The 11,975-nt window shown below is 39.4% G+C and overlaps 1 protein-coding gene across 2 annotated transcripts; it reads left to right on the top strand.

Annotated features, from left to right (window-relative positions):
- The first annotated feature begins 3,229 nt into the window (after positions 1-3,229).
- LOC121998544 (transcription factor TCP24-like) lies at positions 3,230-9,735 on the top strand. 2 transcript variants are annotated; one of them, XM_042553511.1, is made up of 4 exons: positions 3,230-3,757; positions 4,023-4,159; positions 4,274-5,761; positions 9,492-9,735. In XM_042553511.1, the coding sequence occupies exon 3, from the start codon at positions 4,405-4,407 to the stop codon at positions 5,719-5,721; it is 1,317 nt and encodes a 438-aa protein (XP_042409445.1). In that variant the 5' UTR covers positions 3,230-3,757; positions 4,023-4,159; positions 4,274-4,404; the 3' UTR covers positions 5,722-5,761; positions 9,492-9,735. The 2 variants fall into 2 exon arrangements, with proteins under 2 accessions (XP_042409445.1, XP_042409444.1); XM_042553510.1 differs by having other exon boundaries at positions 4,023-5,761.
- The last annotated feature ends 2,240 nt before the right edge of the window (positions 9,736-11,975 follow it).

Here is an 11,975-nt window from a genome sequence, read left to right as displayed (position 1 = left end):
GCGCCTTCGTGTCCGCAGCCCATACCTCGGTATGTGTCTGTCAGAAAGCTTACCTGACGTCATACTGCTACAGTCTAATCACGCCTTCGATGGGAAAACAGAACACCTCGTTGTCAGACTTAGGGTATGGCCTAGCCATAGGACTTGACAGCTGTCAGAAGATGTTCCTGTCCTTCTTCACCCACCACCGGCAGGGACGTCCTTCCGGCCGGCTGGACGAAGAGCGTCGTCCGGACGGCCCTCATCCCCTGCGCCGGCCGGGCGGCGCGCCCATCACGTCCCGCCTGTCGTTTGCATTGATATGCTAGGGAGACTTCCGGGCGGGTGCTACGTAAGGACTATTAGCAGTATCACCTTCTCTTAGGCCTTCCGCTCGGCTCTTAGCTATTGTTTCAACTGAGCGTCGGAACCCCAACCCCTGTCAGGGCACCTTTTACTGTTGGATGCTCATCGGTCGGCCGATCGGTCTATCCTTTTCTCCGAAGTCCGGTCGGCTCACCCTTCTCCGGTGGACCCCCCGACCCTTTGATCTCCACGTGGCGTTGATCCCTCGCAATGGGGTCCTCTGCCTTGACCACCGGATCAATACTAATTTAGCAAAGACCAAGTAACGATATATATGGTGTACATATTAGATTTTCATAATTCATCAGTAGTTGTGACATAATCCGATCGATTTGGACATAGGTTTTTATAATTTTGCATAATTTCAACCGCTAGGAAGGGTTAAGCGAGAAAAAGACATATATGATGTAAAAGTAAAGTTTTAACTAAAGATCACGTTGGCCCTTATATAATCCCATATCAGGGCTATGTTGGGCCTGATATGGGATGATATCAGACCCAATGTAGGTCTGATATCATTTCATATCAAGCTCGTATTGAAGCAGAAATTTCTCATAACATTGGACCATCACCGAGAGCCTTAAATAAGTAATGGATAGTACAATTTAACTCCTTATAATAACAGAAACTAACAACACGTTAAATGAGTCTAATCAAACAAGTGTAGGTCCATAAGTGTATTTTAGTCAAAATATATTGATAGACCTAGGATAATTGGATTTATAAAAACTCCCAATCATTATGAAAGGTTGAGTGAGGAGAAGGTAGATATGGTATCTGATCCTGTTCGAAAGTCGATGAAATGGATGCTGGGAATGTGGCGCTCCTGTTGACCTTCGATGGACTTCACTCTGACCTGCAACACATGCAGCTTCAGTGCCGGGCCAAGGAAGGGGTCTCCGGCGATGGCCCTCCGACGCTCAAGTCAGTCTTCAACGAAGAAGAAGAAGAAGAAGCAGTAAGCGGAGCAACAAGAACTGTAGCGCAACAGTAAGATCGCATGTAACGCATGCCTCCGTCGATGCTTGGACCCCCCTTTATATAGAGCTCCTGTAGCGCGCGTGCACGTTTCCCAAGGTAGACATGCATCTTAAAGTTTTTCTTAAAAAAAATGTGTCAATAAAGTGCCTCTGACAGTACCTTAATGGGGTGAGCATATCTCTGAAGTGATAGTGGAAGTTTCTGTAGTACAATCCTCTGTCTGACCATGCCGCTTGTTAGCGACGTTAGCTTCCAAAAGGATGTCAAAAGATATCCTGCTGTGTCTGTTGCTTGGCCGAGCGGAATAGTCGCTTGGTCAGAATTCTGTTATCCACGTGTTGTCTGCTGTCGGGCCAAGCAGGATAGCCGCTCGATCGAAGTCCACTGTCCAAGTGCTCGGTTGATGTCAAGTTTACTGCTAGGCCGAGCGGGGTAGCCGTTCGGCCTGAGTCGAATTCTGTCGATGTCATGTTGGTTGTCTGGACGAGCAGGGTGGTCGCTTGGTCGAAGTCGAACTCTTGATGTCATGCCCTGATATCTTACCGAGCGAGGTAGCCGCTCGGCTCGATTTCTGCGCGCCATCTCCCTTGAGCGTCGGTTGTTTGATTGCTCCTCGTGTCGAAAACGGTGGGTTAGAGCTTAATCCCTGGTCTTGAATTTGACCTTCTTTGATCTCTACCGTGGCAACGAGGTGAGACCCTTCATCAATACCGCATTAGTACCAAATCAAAATTTTAATCAAGGAAAAAAGTGAGCCTGATATGATCACATATTTGATCCAACGTGTTAATATCTAGCATATCAATCTAATATGCATCAGCAAGGTCTAACTGAAATCTAGCATCACTGCGGAGCACCTTGCAAACCGATTAAGTATTGGAGTATATCACATTGCATGTGTTATTGGATATTTATTCTCCACACTTCTAATAAAATCATAAATACAATTTTTGTGATTACCCTTTGCTACCAAACTGTAATAATCCTATTTTATAATAATAAATTTATACATATATCGTTAAATTTTTAACTATATTTTTTTATGAATTTCACTTTTGCTAGGAGTTTGTCCTTCAATACTGAGGTTCTTAATCGTTGTTGTCCTTTAAATTTTTTTTTTGAAATTCTTACGATAATATTTTTAAATCTTAAATAGTTTTTTGTAATTTCGTTAAATAATACGAGAAGATATGACAAACGAAGGAAGTTTATGATCATTTTGTGTTTATAAAATCAAATAGAAGGATAGAAGGAGAAAGAAAGTGAAAATACGTGCATCTAAATTATAAAGTAATTTTTAAATAAAAATATGATTTAGATATTTAGAAAATAATATTTGAGATGAGAAGATTGGTAAGTTGACCAAAAAAAAAAAAAAGAAAAATTTTACTTTTTGTTTATGCATTCGTGAGGATAACTAAAATTAGTATACATCTTGGGATAAATATAATATTTAATCCAATAATTATATATATATATATATATATATATATCGAGTTTAAGAAATTTTACTTGTTATTAACTCGAGTGTTCCGTACTCGCTAGTGTACCTGCAACCTGAATGTAGAAGAAGCGGGCCCCTGGAGGGGAAGGTAGAAGTGCATGAACAGAGTCGACGAACTACCGGGGGAAGTCCATTATAAAGGACGAAGGGCAAATTTTGCTTATCGGAAAGTTTCGCGCTGTTTGGAAGGAGGCGCCGAGGTGCGACTCGGGCCAATGAGAAGAGGCGCGTTTGGGGGAGTTGGAATGTTTCGAGACGTGGTGAAAGGGGAGTGGAGGAGTGGGTGGGTGGTGTCTGGGATTAGGACGGGGTGGTGGAGGAGGGAGTTATATATATATATATATTATTAAAATACTTGTATGTATATATTCTGACGGTCAGATTATGACCATTTATCAATACCCTTATAAAAATGGCGGAGTGATTGCTGGGTTTCTCGATAAGCTCGGGCATTGCTCGGATGGGAACAACTAGGGTTTCGGAACGCGAGCTCTCGCTTATCGATTGCCTTCCGTCGTCTCTTTTCTCGGGTGGATTAAACTGGGATTTAGCGACGAAAGAAGCGCGATTCCCCACGGCTTTTGCGACTTTGCGAGCTTAGATCCTCGCTGTACCTTGCACCCAATCGCAGTTGCGCTCCTCGGGCACTGGGGATATTGCGGAGAGGAGGAGATCGAGGTACAGAAATGAAGGATTATGGTCTAAAGCGGTTGTAGTGGCCTGGGAAAGGACGGTTTTGGTCTCGTTCGGAGTGAGTAGAGAGCAGCATTTGTGTGACGAGCCGTCCGGAGGACAATCGGGGAGAATGGAGGTCGATCCCAACTTGGCTGCTTCGAATCGGGAGCTGGAGGTGAGCTTGAGTGGAGATTTTTGGGTCTGTGGTAGATCTGGATGGTTTTACACGCAGCAGCATTAGATCGGAATAAGGTAAAATATCCTTGGATGAAAAGTCTAAAATTTTGATGCGTGATTGATACTGAAGAGTAATTGTTGAGATTTCGGCAACCATATTCTGTTGTGAATTTTTGTTTTTTATTTGATTTTCTTTGCTCGGTTGCTCTCTGTGGTCTTTTTTTCCGTGTTTGATTTGGTTTTTGGCTTTAAAGCTGCTGTTGAAATTAATGGTTGCAGCTGCCGTTTGTTTCGTCTTTTTACGCCTACGCTTGCACAATTCTTACTGCCCTTGTTGCAGCCTGTGCTGCTTACTGCCGTGTTGCAGGAGGCAACGCTGATTTCTGCCCGCCCGGTGACCGCAAGCTGCAGGAAGAGAGAGAAGAAAGCCGGGAACAGCCGATCGCCGGATACGAGTGCGATCTCGAGCGTCCAAAGGTCTTGCTTTTTCACTCCGTTTCATTTTTTTTTTCCGCAAGTATTACTGCGTCTGTCAGCTCGCCACCAGTGCTAATTGCGTTTGCAAAAGGACATCCTTCCGCTGACTCTCAGAAATCCTATAAGGCCTAGAGCTGACACACCTCCGCTCTTAGTCGCCCACCGCTTTTCAGAAAGGAGATTAAGGAGCGGCCAGGAAGGCGGTAAAGGTCGGATCTTGGGCCCAATAGAGACACTAGAACCAGATGGAAGTGGAGGAGAATAACCAAGGCTGTAAGAGGACACGGGTGGTGGCGGGCAACGGCAACATAGCCGCCAAGATAGGGCACAAAGAGCACCAGGAAGAGGACGAAGAGGACGGCGAGAAGAAGGGCAGAGGAGTCGCCGCTAGCCGCATCCCTCCATGGCAGCAGCAACCGTCGTCGAGGATCTTCCGGGTCTCGCGGGCCACTGGCGGGAAGGATCGACACAGCAAGGTCTACACGGCGAAGGGCCTTCGAGACCGGCGAGTGCGCCTTTCCGTCTCCACTGCCATCCAGTTCTATGACCTCCAAGACCGCCTTGGTTACGACCAGCCGAGCAAGGCTATCGAGTGGCTGATTAAGGCTGCGGCGGCCGCTATCAATGAGCTACCTCCCCTCGATGCCTTCCCGAAGTTGCGTCTTCCCGACGGGAAAGACGCCATGAAGGCGGATCCTGATGTGGAGCCCAGCTACAACCATAGCCACCAGCAGCAGCATCCGTCGACCAAGTCGGGGTGCAGCAGTACCTCGGACACCAGCAAAGGCTCGGTCTTGTCACTCTCGCGCTCCGAGAGCCTCATCATGGCCCGAGAGCGGGCTCGAGAGCCAGCGTCCAAGGATAAAGAGAAGGATAGAGATGACGGAAGCCGCATCGTTGTCTCCGCCCACCAGAAACTGAACCCTCAGACCTCTTTTACGCAGCTTCTCACTGGCGGTGGCAGCCGCCATGGGGGAAACAATGACGCAACCGCTGTCGCCACAGTTGGCGATCATTCCAGTCACAATTGCATTCAAAAGCAAGTATCAACGGCCGATTACTTTGGCAATGCTGTTCTCTTCCCCCAATCTCAGAAGAGTCAGCAGCTGCCTTCAGGGTTTTCCAACCACTCTCACTTGGGAAACATCTCTCCCATGGGAATGCTGCCTTTTAACATTGCAGGCACCGGCGACCACCAAGAAATGCAGCAGTTCTCTTTCTTGCAAGACCATTACTTCCCAGTCTCCGCGGTGGCGGCGACAGGGGACTACAACCTTAACTTTTCAATTTCGTCATCTGGTCTTGTGGGTTTCAACAGGGGGACCCTTCAGTCCAATTCACCAGCTCAGTTGCCTCAGCAGGACAGCCACAGTCAAAACCACCTACAGAGGCTCTCTTCCCCGGTTGACGGTTCGAACCTCCAGTTCTTCTTCGGCGCTGGGGCAGGCTCGGCTACTCCTAATGCTGATGATCAATTTCCAGCTGGGTTCGACGGCCGTCTGCAGCTATATTATGGCGAAGGTTATCGGCAATCGAGCCTGAAGGGAAAAGGAAAGAGCTGAACAATCAGAAAAATGATGCATCGTGCAAATCGCTTTGCTGGTAAATTATTACTCTTCCAAATAAACTTCCTCCATGGCATCTATTACTTTAATATTACCTTTGTTTGCTTACTACGTATTTATCTCTTTTCAGAAGTGCTTTTTGGATTTATCTCGTTTAGTAATCGGGCTATGCTTTTCTCGAGGTTGCACGTGTTGTTGATTAGTTCCCATAGCTTTCGTAACTGTTAATGTCTACCCAGGAAGAAAATTACTGGTGGAATGACGGGTGGCCATTAGCAATTTTATATCTCTCTTTTAGTTCTCCCATTTCCTTGTCTATAGCAGGTGTCAAGAGTAGGAAAGGTTTTAATCCCATTAATTGGATGCTCTGCTTTCTGCCAACCATTCATACATCAACTTTAGCGCATTCTTTTTTATCACACTATTTGCCTTGGATCTTTCCTTCCTTTTTGATGTCCTAATTTTTTTTTTTTGGCACCTATGCTAGTTGCAAAAGTGTGTTTGAACATGTTCTATGATCAGGCACCTCACTATTTGCTCCTTGCATCTATTACCATGATAAAGAAATGAATTCAATATTTACAAATGCCCTTAAATAGAAGTGCAACAGGGGAAAAGGATCATATAAAATGCTGAAGTACAAAAGCTTATATATACTCTTAGAATTAATTATTAATTTATGCATCTGAAAAGTGAGAATAGTTAACACCAAAGGTAGATATGAAATTTCTATAGAAAGTATAGCTACTCAGCAAATGACATTAATGAAGATATGCATCATGAATAAAATAAAGAGAATATAGCTATTGGGTTTTTATTTGTTTTTGCTAAAGTCTTATGTGATAATTATATCTTGAAAAGAAAATTTTGTAAGATTGTTATACTGTTAGTAATATTCATTAGGTCAAAGTAAAAGATAATATTTAGGTAAAAATCATAAGAGCATTCCTTTGATTCTAAATGCCAACGGGCACATTTTTCCTAAAACATCAAAAGAGTGCTACATCTATAGTGTCTGACTGTAAATGCCTTCAAACCAACTTATCCACCTTCACCTGCTCATAAAATCATACTGGTTGATAAAAATTATCTAAGTTTAGAAGAAAAGTATTTAAAAAAAATAAAAGTAAAAAATATGATAATTTTGGTTAAAATTGACAATAAAAATGCTATATACATGTAACAATTTGACTAAAATTGCTGCATTGTATTTACCATTTTAAAGTATTTTGGTCACTTTGAAAGGATGTAAGAATTCCAATTGCATATATATATATATATATAGCAAATTTGCCTGAAAATAGCTACTATAAATAAGTTTTAATGATCTCTTATAGTGCATTTTAGAATTATTAAGAAATAGCCATTTAACTGCTGCTACATATCTATTTTTGAGGCTTTTGGTTACTTTTAAAGCATGTTTGCACTCGAATTGGTGCACTTATCTGATCATTATTGTTGGCTTTGTGGTTGCTTTAAAATTGTGTATTGTTCGTATTGATGATACATGCCACTGTCTTTGTCCATATCAATCAAAATAGACCCTTTGTTAGGTAGGAAGAAGGCAAAGGTGTATTATGTAGCTATAGAAGAGGGTTGTGACAAAGAGCCTTAGGTTTGTAGACTTGGGAGAGACCAAGTTCAATTGTTTATTGGAGATCATACTGGAGATTAATGCATTGAAGATGAGAAATCTATGATCACAGAAATGAGAGAAGTTTTGAGTACCTCAAGAATCCTCTAATAGAGCAACTAATAATTAATGGGTACATATTTATAGTATATAATTTGGTTCGTTCGTACCTAGTTCAACTTGATTGTTGGCTTTAGTTTAGTCTAAATTAAACTATGATTAGTTTAGATGTTAGATTATCCTAGTTCTACCAATTAGGCATTTAATTAGGTCATAAATAATCAAAGAAAATTAGTTCCAAATATAACCATATATCTATTCAATTAGATTCAAAACTGTGGGAATGGATTGACCAATGACGTATTTGGCTGGCTGAGCACTGAAACAATTTTATCCTGGGATGATACAAACTGATACCAAAATTGAAATTGTTAGAGGTTGACCTCACCAAGCACTACAACATATGAAATTGGGCAACTAAAACTTTGTTAGAAATGCAATTCTAGATAGATCACTAATTTTGATGGATTTATTCTTGTATATTCGAATCAGATAAGGAAACTATTAGAAAGAATATTAATCATACAAGTATGTGACAAATAGCATGTATGATGTCAAATAGTTTCAAAAAGTTTATTGTGATTGACTATAAGGAGTGTAATAAATGACGGATGTTAAATACTTTCTTGTGTTTTGAGTATAAGGAGTAATAAATGGCTTTCTTATAAATGTTGATTTAGATGAATCTCTATTTTGTATATTAGTTCTAGATACATTTTCCAGTTACACTAAAGATAGCTGTCCTCCTTGTAAATTATTTGTAGACTTTATTGTGCAGATTAATGAGAACGTCAATAGATTAAATTTGAAGTTTAAGCTATTAAAAAAATTTTAGAAATTGATGATTTTATGTAGAATTATAATTACAAGAAATGTTGTTGATAATAAAAAATGGAATGAATTATAATGACGGATGAGCTTACACTTCTAACACTTTTATATATTTTTTATTTATCATTTATCGGAGAGAATATATTGAAAATACCATTATTAATATGATAAAGAGTAAATAGTTGAAATGTAAATGAGTTTTTGATTCATATGTGATTCATATATAGGAAACAAAAAAAACCTACAAAAAGGTAAATGTATGTTATGGTAGAATTGTGCGCTTCCTTGAAAAACTGCATATAAAATAATATTATATGTGAGCAAGTAGACGTTGCTCTGATCCTATAAACAGTGAAATGAGAAAAATATATTAAGTAGATGTGTTCAAAGACGTTCAGTAAGTTAGATACTGATATATGCTTAATTGATTAGAGTTGACGGCAGAAACTCTTAAGAAAATTGTAATTAAAAATGGCTTAAGACATTCAAATATTACAGTTCTTGCATCAAGTTTATTAAAGGAATTTGTGTCTATAATAGCTGAGATTATATGGTTTGATGCCTAATAAATCGATCATCAATAATATTATTCTATGAGGATTTCCAGTTTCTTGCTACTATTTTCATGTGTTTTTGTGTTGCAGACCAGTGTGCTCAAATATCTTCACTTAGAAACCTTCTCTTGTGACTTCAGTTTCTAGATTTTACTAAATGCTTTTGCTCCATAGCACATGTAGCAAAATTAATTTTGTAACACCCAAAAAATCCCCTCAACAACAACTTTTCAAAATGCCCATTAAAAATCATTTATGCCAAAATATCTCCTAAAGAGTAAAATGGGTATTTTGGTGTCAAAATATGACCACATTAATAAATAAGTAATTTAGGTAGAAGAGTAAAATGAGTGTTTTTGTTTTGATAGGGCGTTTGATAATAAAATGAAGAGATTAAGAGGTGTTTTGTTATTAATGAAACCTGGAAGACATTAAAAAAACTCTTAAATGTTGACTTTGGATGATTACTGCTAATCAAACAAGTGAACTTGTTCTGTTTTTCAATAAATTATAGGTTGACAGATGGGCATTTGGAGAAAATTTAGCAGACTGAATCAGAAAAATAATCTACTTGATACTTTTTGCAATAATCTATTTGATACTTGGGATCAGTAAGCTATGAAATTCTACATTTTGTTCTTCACAGATTCTGTCTTATAACCCAACTTTCCCTTCATTGACTACTGCAGGAACGAAAATCAACTCGGCATGGGGACTCCATTTCTGTTCCAACAACTGCATTGCTTTTTTCATCGATGACCCGGTATATCATTGTTGCGATGCTTTTATTACTTATTTTTCATCGATTTCATCTTTGTATGCGTCAAGAGAGAAACCTCGTCACATATATGTCGAGCACTCGTATTTTTATTGCTTGTGTGTGGACATGAGACTATCTGAGTGAATGAAGTTTGAGAATTTTGTTCTTCTTTAGTTTAGAATAAGATGTTCAATGCAAAATGCTTGCAATTTGTACTTCTAGCGTATACTGATGGTGGATTATCTGAATCTTTCCTAGGCATTTGTTATAACAATGAATTGTAAACTTGCTTTGTAAATTTCAATAAGTGAACTTTTATTAGCTCGGATTTAATTATGTCAGGTATGTATAATGATACGGTAGAATTCAGATAATTGTGGCTGAGCAGTCCTTCTCTCCGTAGTCAATGAATAGTTATTTGTTTCCTATCCAAGTTAACAAGTAGTGAGGGAGGGTCAGTTTTGTCCCTACGACCAAGATATTCTCGACAAACGACGCTTCAAATTGGTATTGATAAGCGAAATCAGAAAAAAAAAAAAAAAGCCTCTTGGCTTGTGGTATACCGTTAGAAAGAAGATGCGTCAAATTTATAATAAAAAAAGTCATCCTATTTTAAAAACTTATTATAAAAAAGTTATCCTCTGTATTTTAAAAATTTATAATAAAAAAGTCATCGATGATTTAGCCTGAAAGAAGATTAAGTTGGTAGAAGATGTCAGTAAATTAAAGTCTTAATAAAAGGGATCATATCGGGTCATTCTCAAACTAAATTCAGGAGGATATTAGTTACAAGACCTTAAAGGGATAGAGCTACAATAGAATCCTACTTATTTACAGATCTATCGGACTTAAAGAGCTTAAGTATCCGTCATGTACGTACTATGTTGATATACTTTCAATGCTATGTACATACTCTATTTTATCAATGAAAAAAAAGCTCAGGCTGGCCTCTCCTTTCAAAATCTGTTCTTTTGGTCTCGGACCAACTCCATCAATACCTGAGTGTGAAGGCAAAATCTAGTTAAGGATAGGAAAAGAAGTCCTGATCAAGAGGGCTAGATATAAAATTCTAGTCAAGGGATTGGACACAGTTTTGTCAAGGGATTGAGCATGAAGATCTAGTCAAGTGGACTAGGCAAAAGATTTGGCAAATCGAGGACATCGGGCGGGAAGCCCTAGGGTTGCGGACACCAGGAGGAAGTCTAGGTGGTTCAACAATCGAGCGTCTAGCGGGAAGTTCCGAAGTCAAAGATCGGATGTTGAGTAAAAGGCTAAACAAGAGTTTGACAAAAGATAAACTCTCCTAAGAGAAGTAGGTGAGAACGTGTTCCCCGTTAAGGGAACAATAGGTGTGATTTGACCTAAGGTTTCACGCGAAATCCAAAGTCAATATGATTATTATATTATACTTGTCTTGCTAACTCTGTGATATAGGAAATTAAAAGTTGGAAGTTGGTCAAAATAAGGGCTACTAGGCGCCTGGAAGGGTCTAGAAACCCGAAATAGGTCTAGGCGCCTGGATGGGCTTGAACCCAGCCACTCGTGTAGATGAGGTGACTCGCTCTGATTAGCTGACACATGTTAGTGTCCAAGCGCTCAAGAGTGGTTTAGACCCTTGGATCAGGATAAACTTTGACAGATAGAGTTTTGCTGAGGTCACGCTACGTTAGCTTTATGGGGGCACCCGGGATTGATTTAGGTACTCGGACAAGGCTATCAAAGAGAGTTCAACCGACACCTTAAAGATAACTTTTTACACGACTTCTGTGATGTTCTGAAAAGCTCTCCACTACGCTAAAACAATCAGTAAAACAATCAGCCAATGACAACACTCAAGTCTAGATCCTTGCAAGTTGTTGGTATAAGCGTTTATTATTTTCATTTCATTTATTATAATCGGTGTTTTTGTAATTGATGAATCTTTAGTAGATTGCCTAACAAAAGCGATCAACGATAGTGGACCTTAGAGTAGGAGTTGCCAAATGCTCTGAACCAAGTAAAAGAAATTGTGTTAGCATTGATTTTTATCTTTCTTATTTCTGTTACGTACTCTCGACTGTTTTACGAAAACATGAAAAAGCTATGAGTGCTATTCACCCCTCTCTAGTACGATTTTTTGATCCTATAATTGGTATCAGAACAAGGGCATTATGAATTGGTACAACCATCATAAAAGCATTTCGTTGCTTTTTTATTTTTTTAGGAAAAAAATATATTTCTTTTAAGCAAAAAATATTTTTTACGCCTTTTTTTTTTCTGGTTTTACATTTTCAAATTTTCAGCATATGTTAGAATTAGTGTAATAACCTTTTTTTTAAAAAAAAACAAATTTCTTATTTTTTTTAGAATTTCTCAAAGTTGGTATAACATCACTCGAGTGATTTTTCTTTCTCTTTCTTCCACACTACTAATG

The sequence above is a fragment of the Zingiber officinale genome, chromosome 6A (assembly GCF_018446385.1).
Source record: "Zingiber officinale cultivar Zhangliang chromosome 6A, Zo_v1.1, whole genome shotgun sequence".
Lineage (NCBI taxonomy): Eukaryota > Viridiplantae > Streptophyta > Magnoliopsida > Zingiberales > Zingiberaceae > Zingiber > Zingiber officinale.
The sequence above is the reverse complement of the archived record's forward strand: the minus strand, read 5'-3'. Positions and strand labels throughout refer to the sequence as shown.

Coding starts and splice junctions, on each gene's coding strand:
- LOC121998544 (XM_042553511.1), top strand. CDS start 4,405: ATGGAAGTGGAGGAGAATAACCAAGGCTGTAAGAGGACACGGGTGGTG.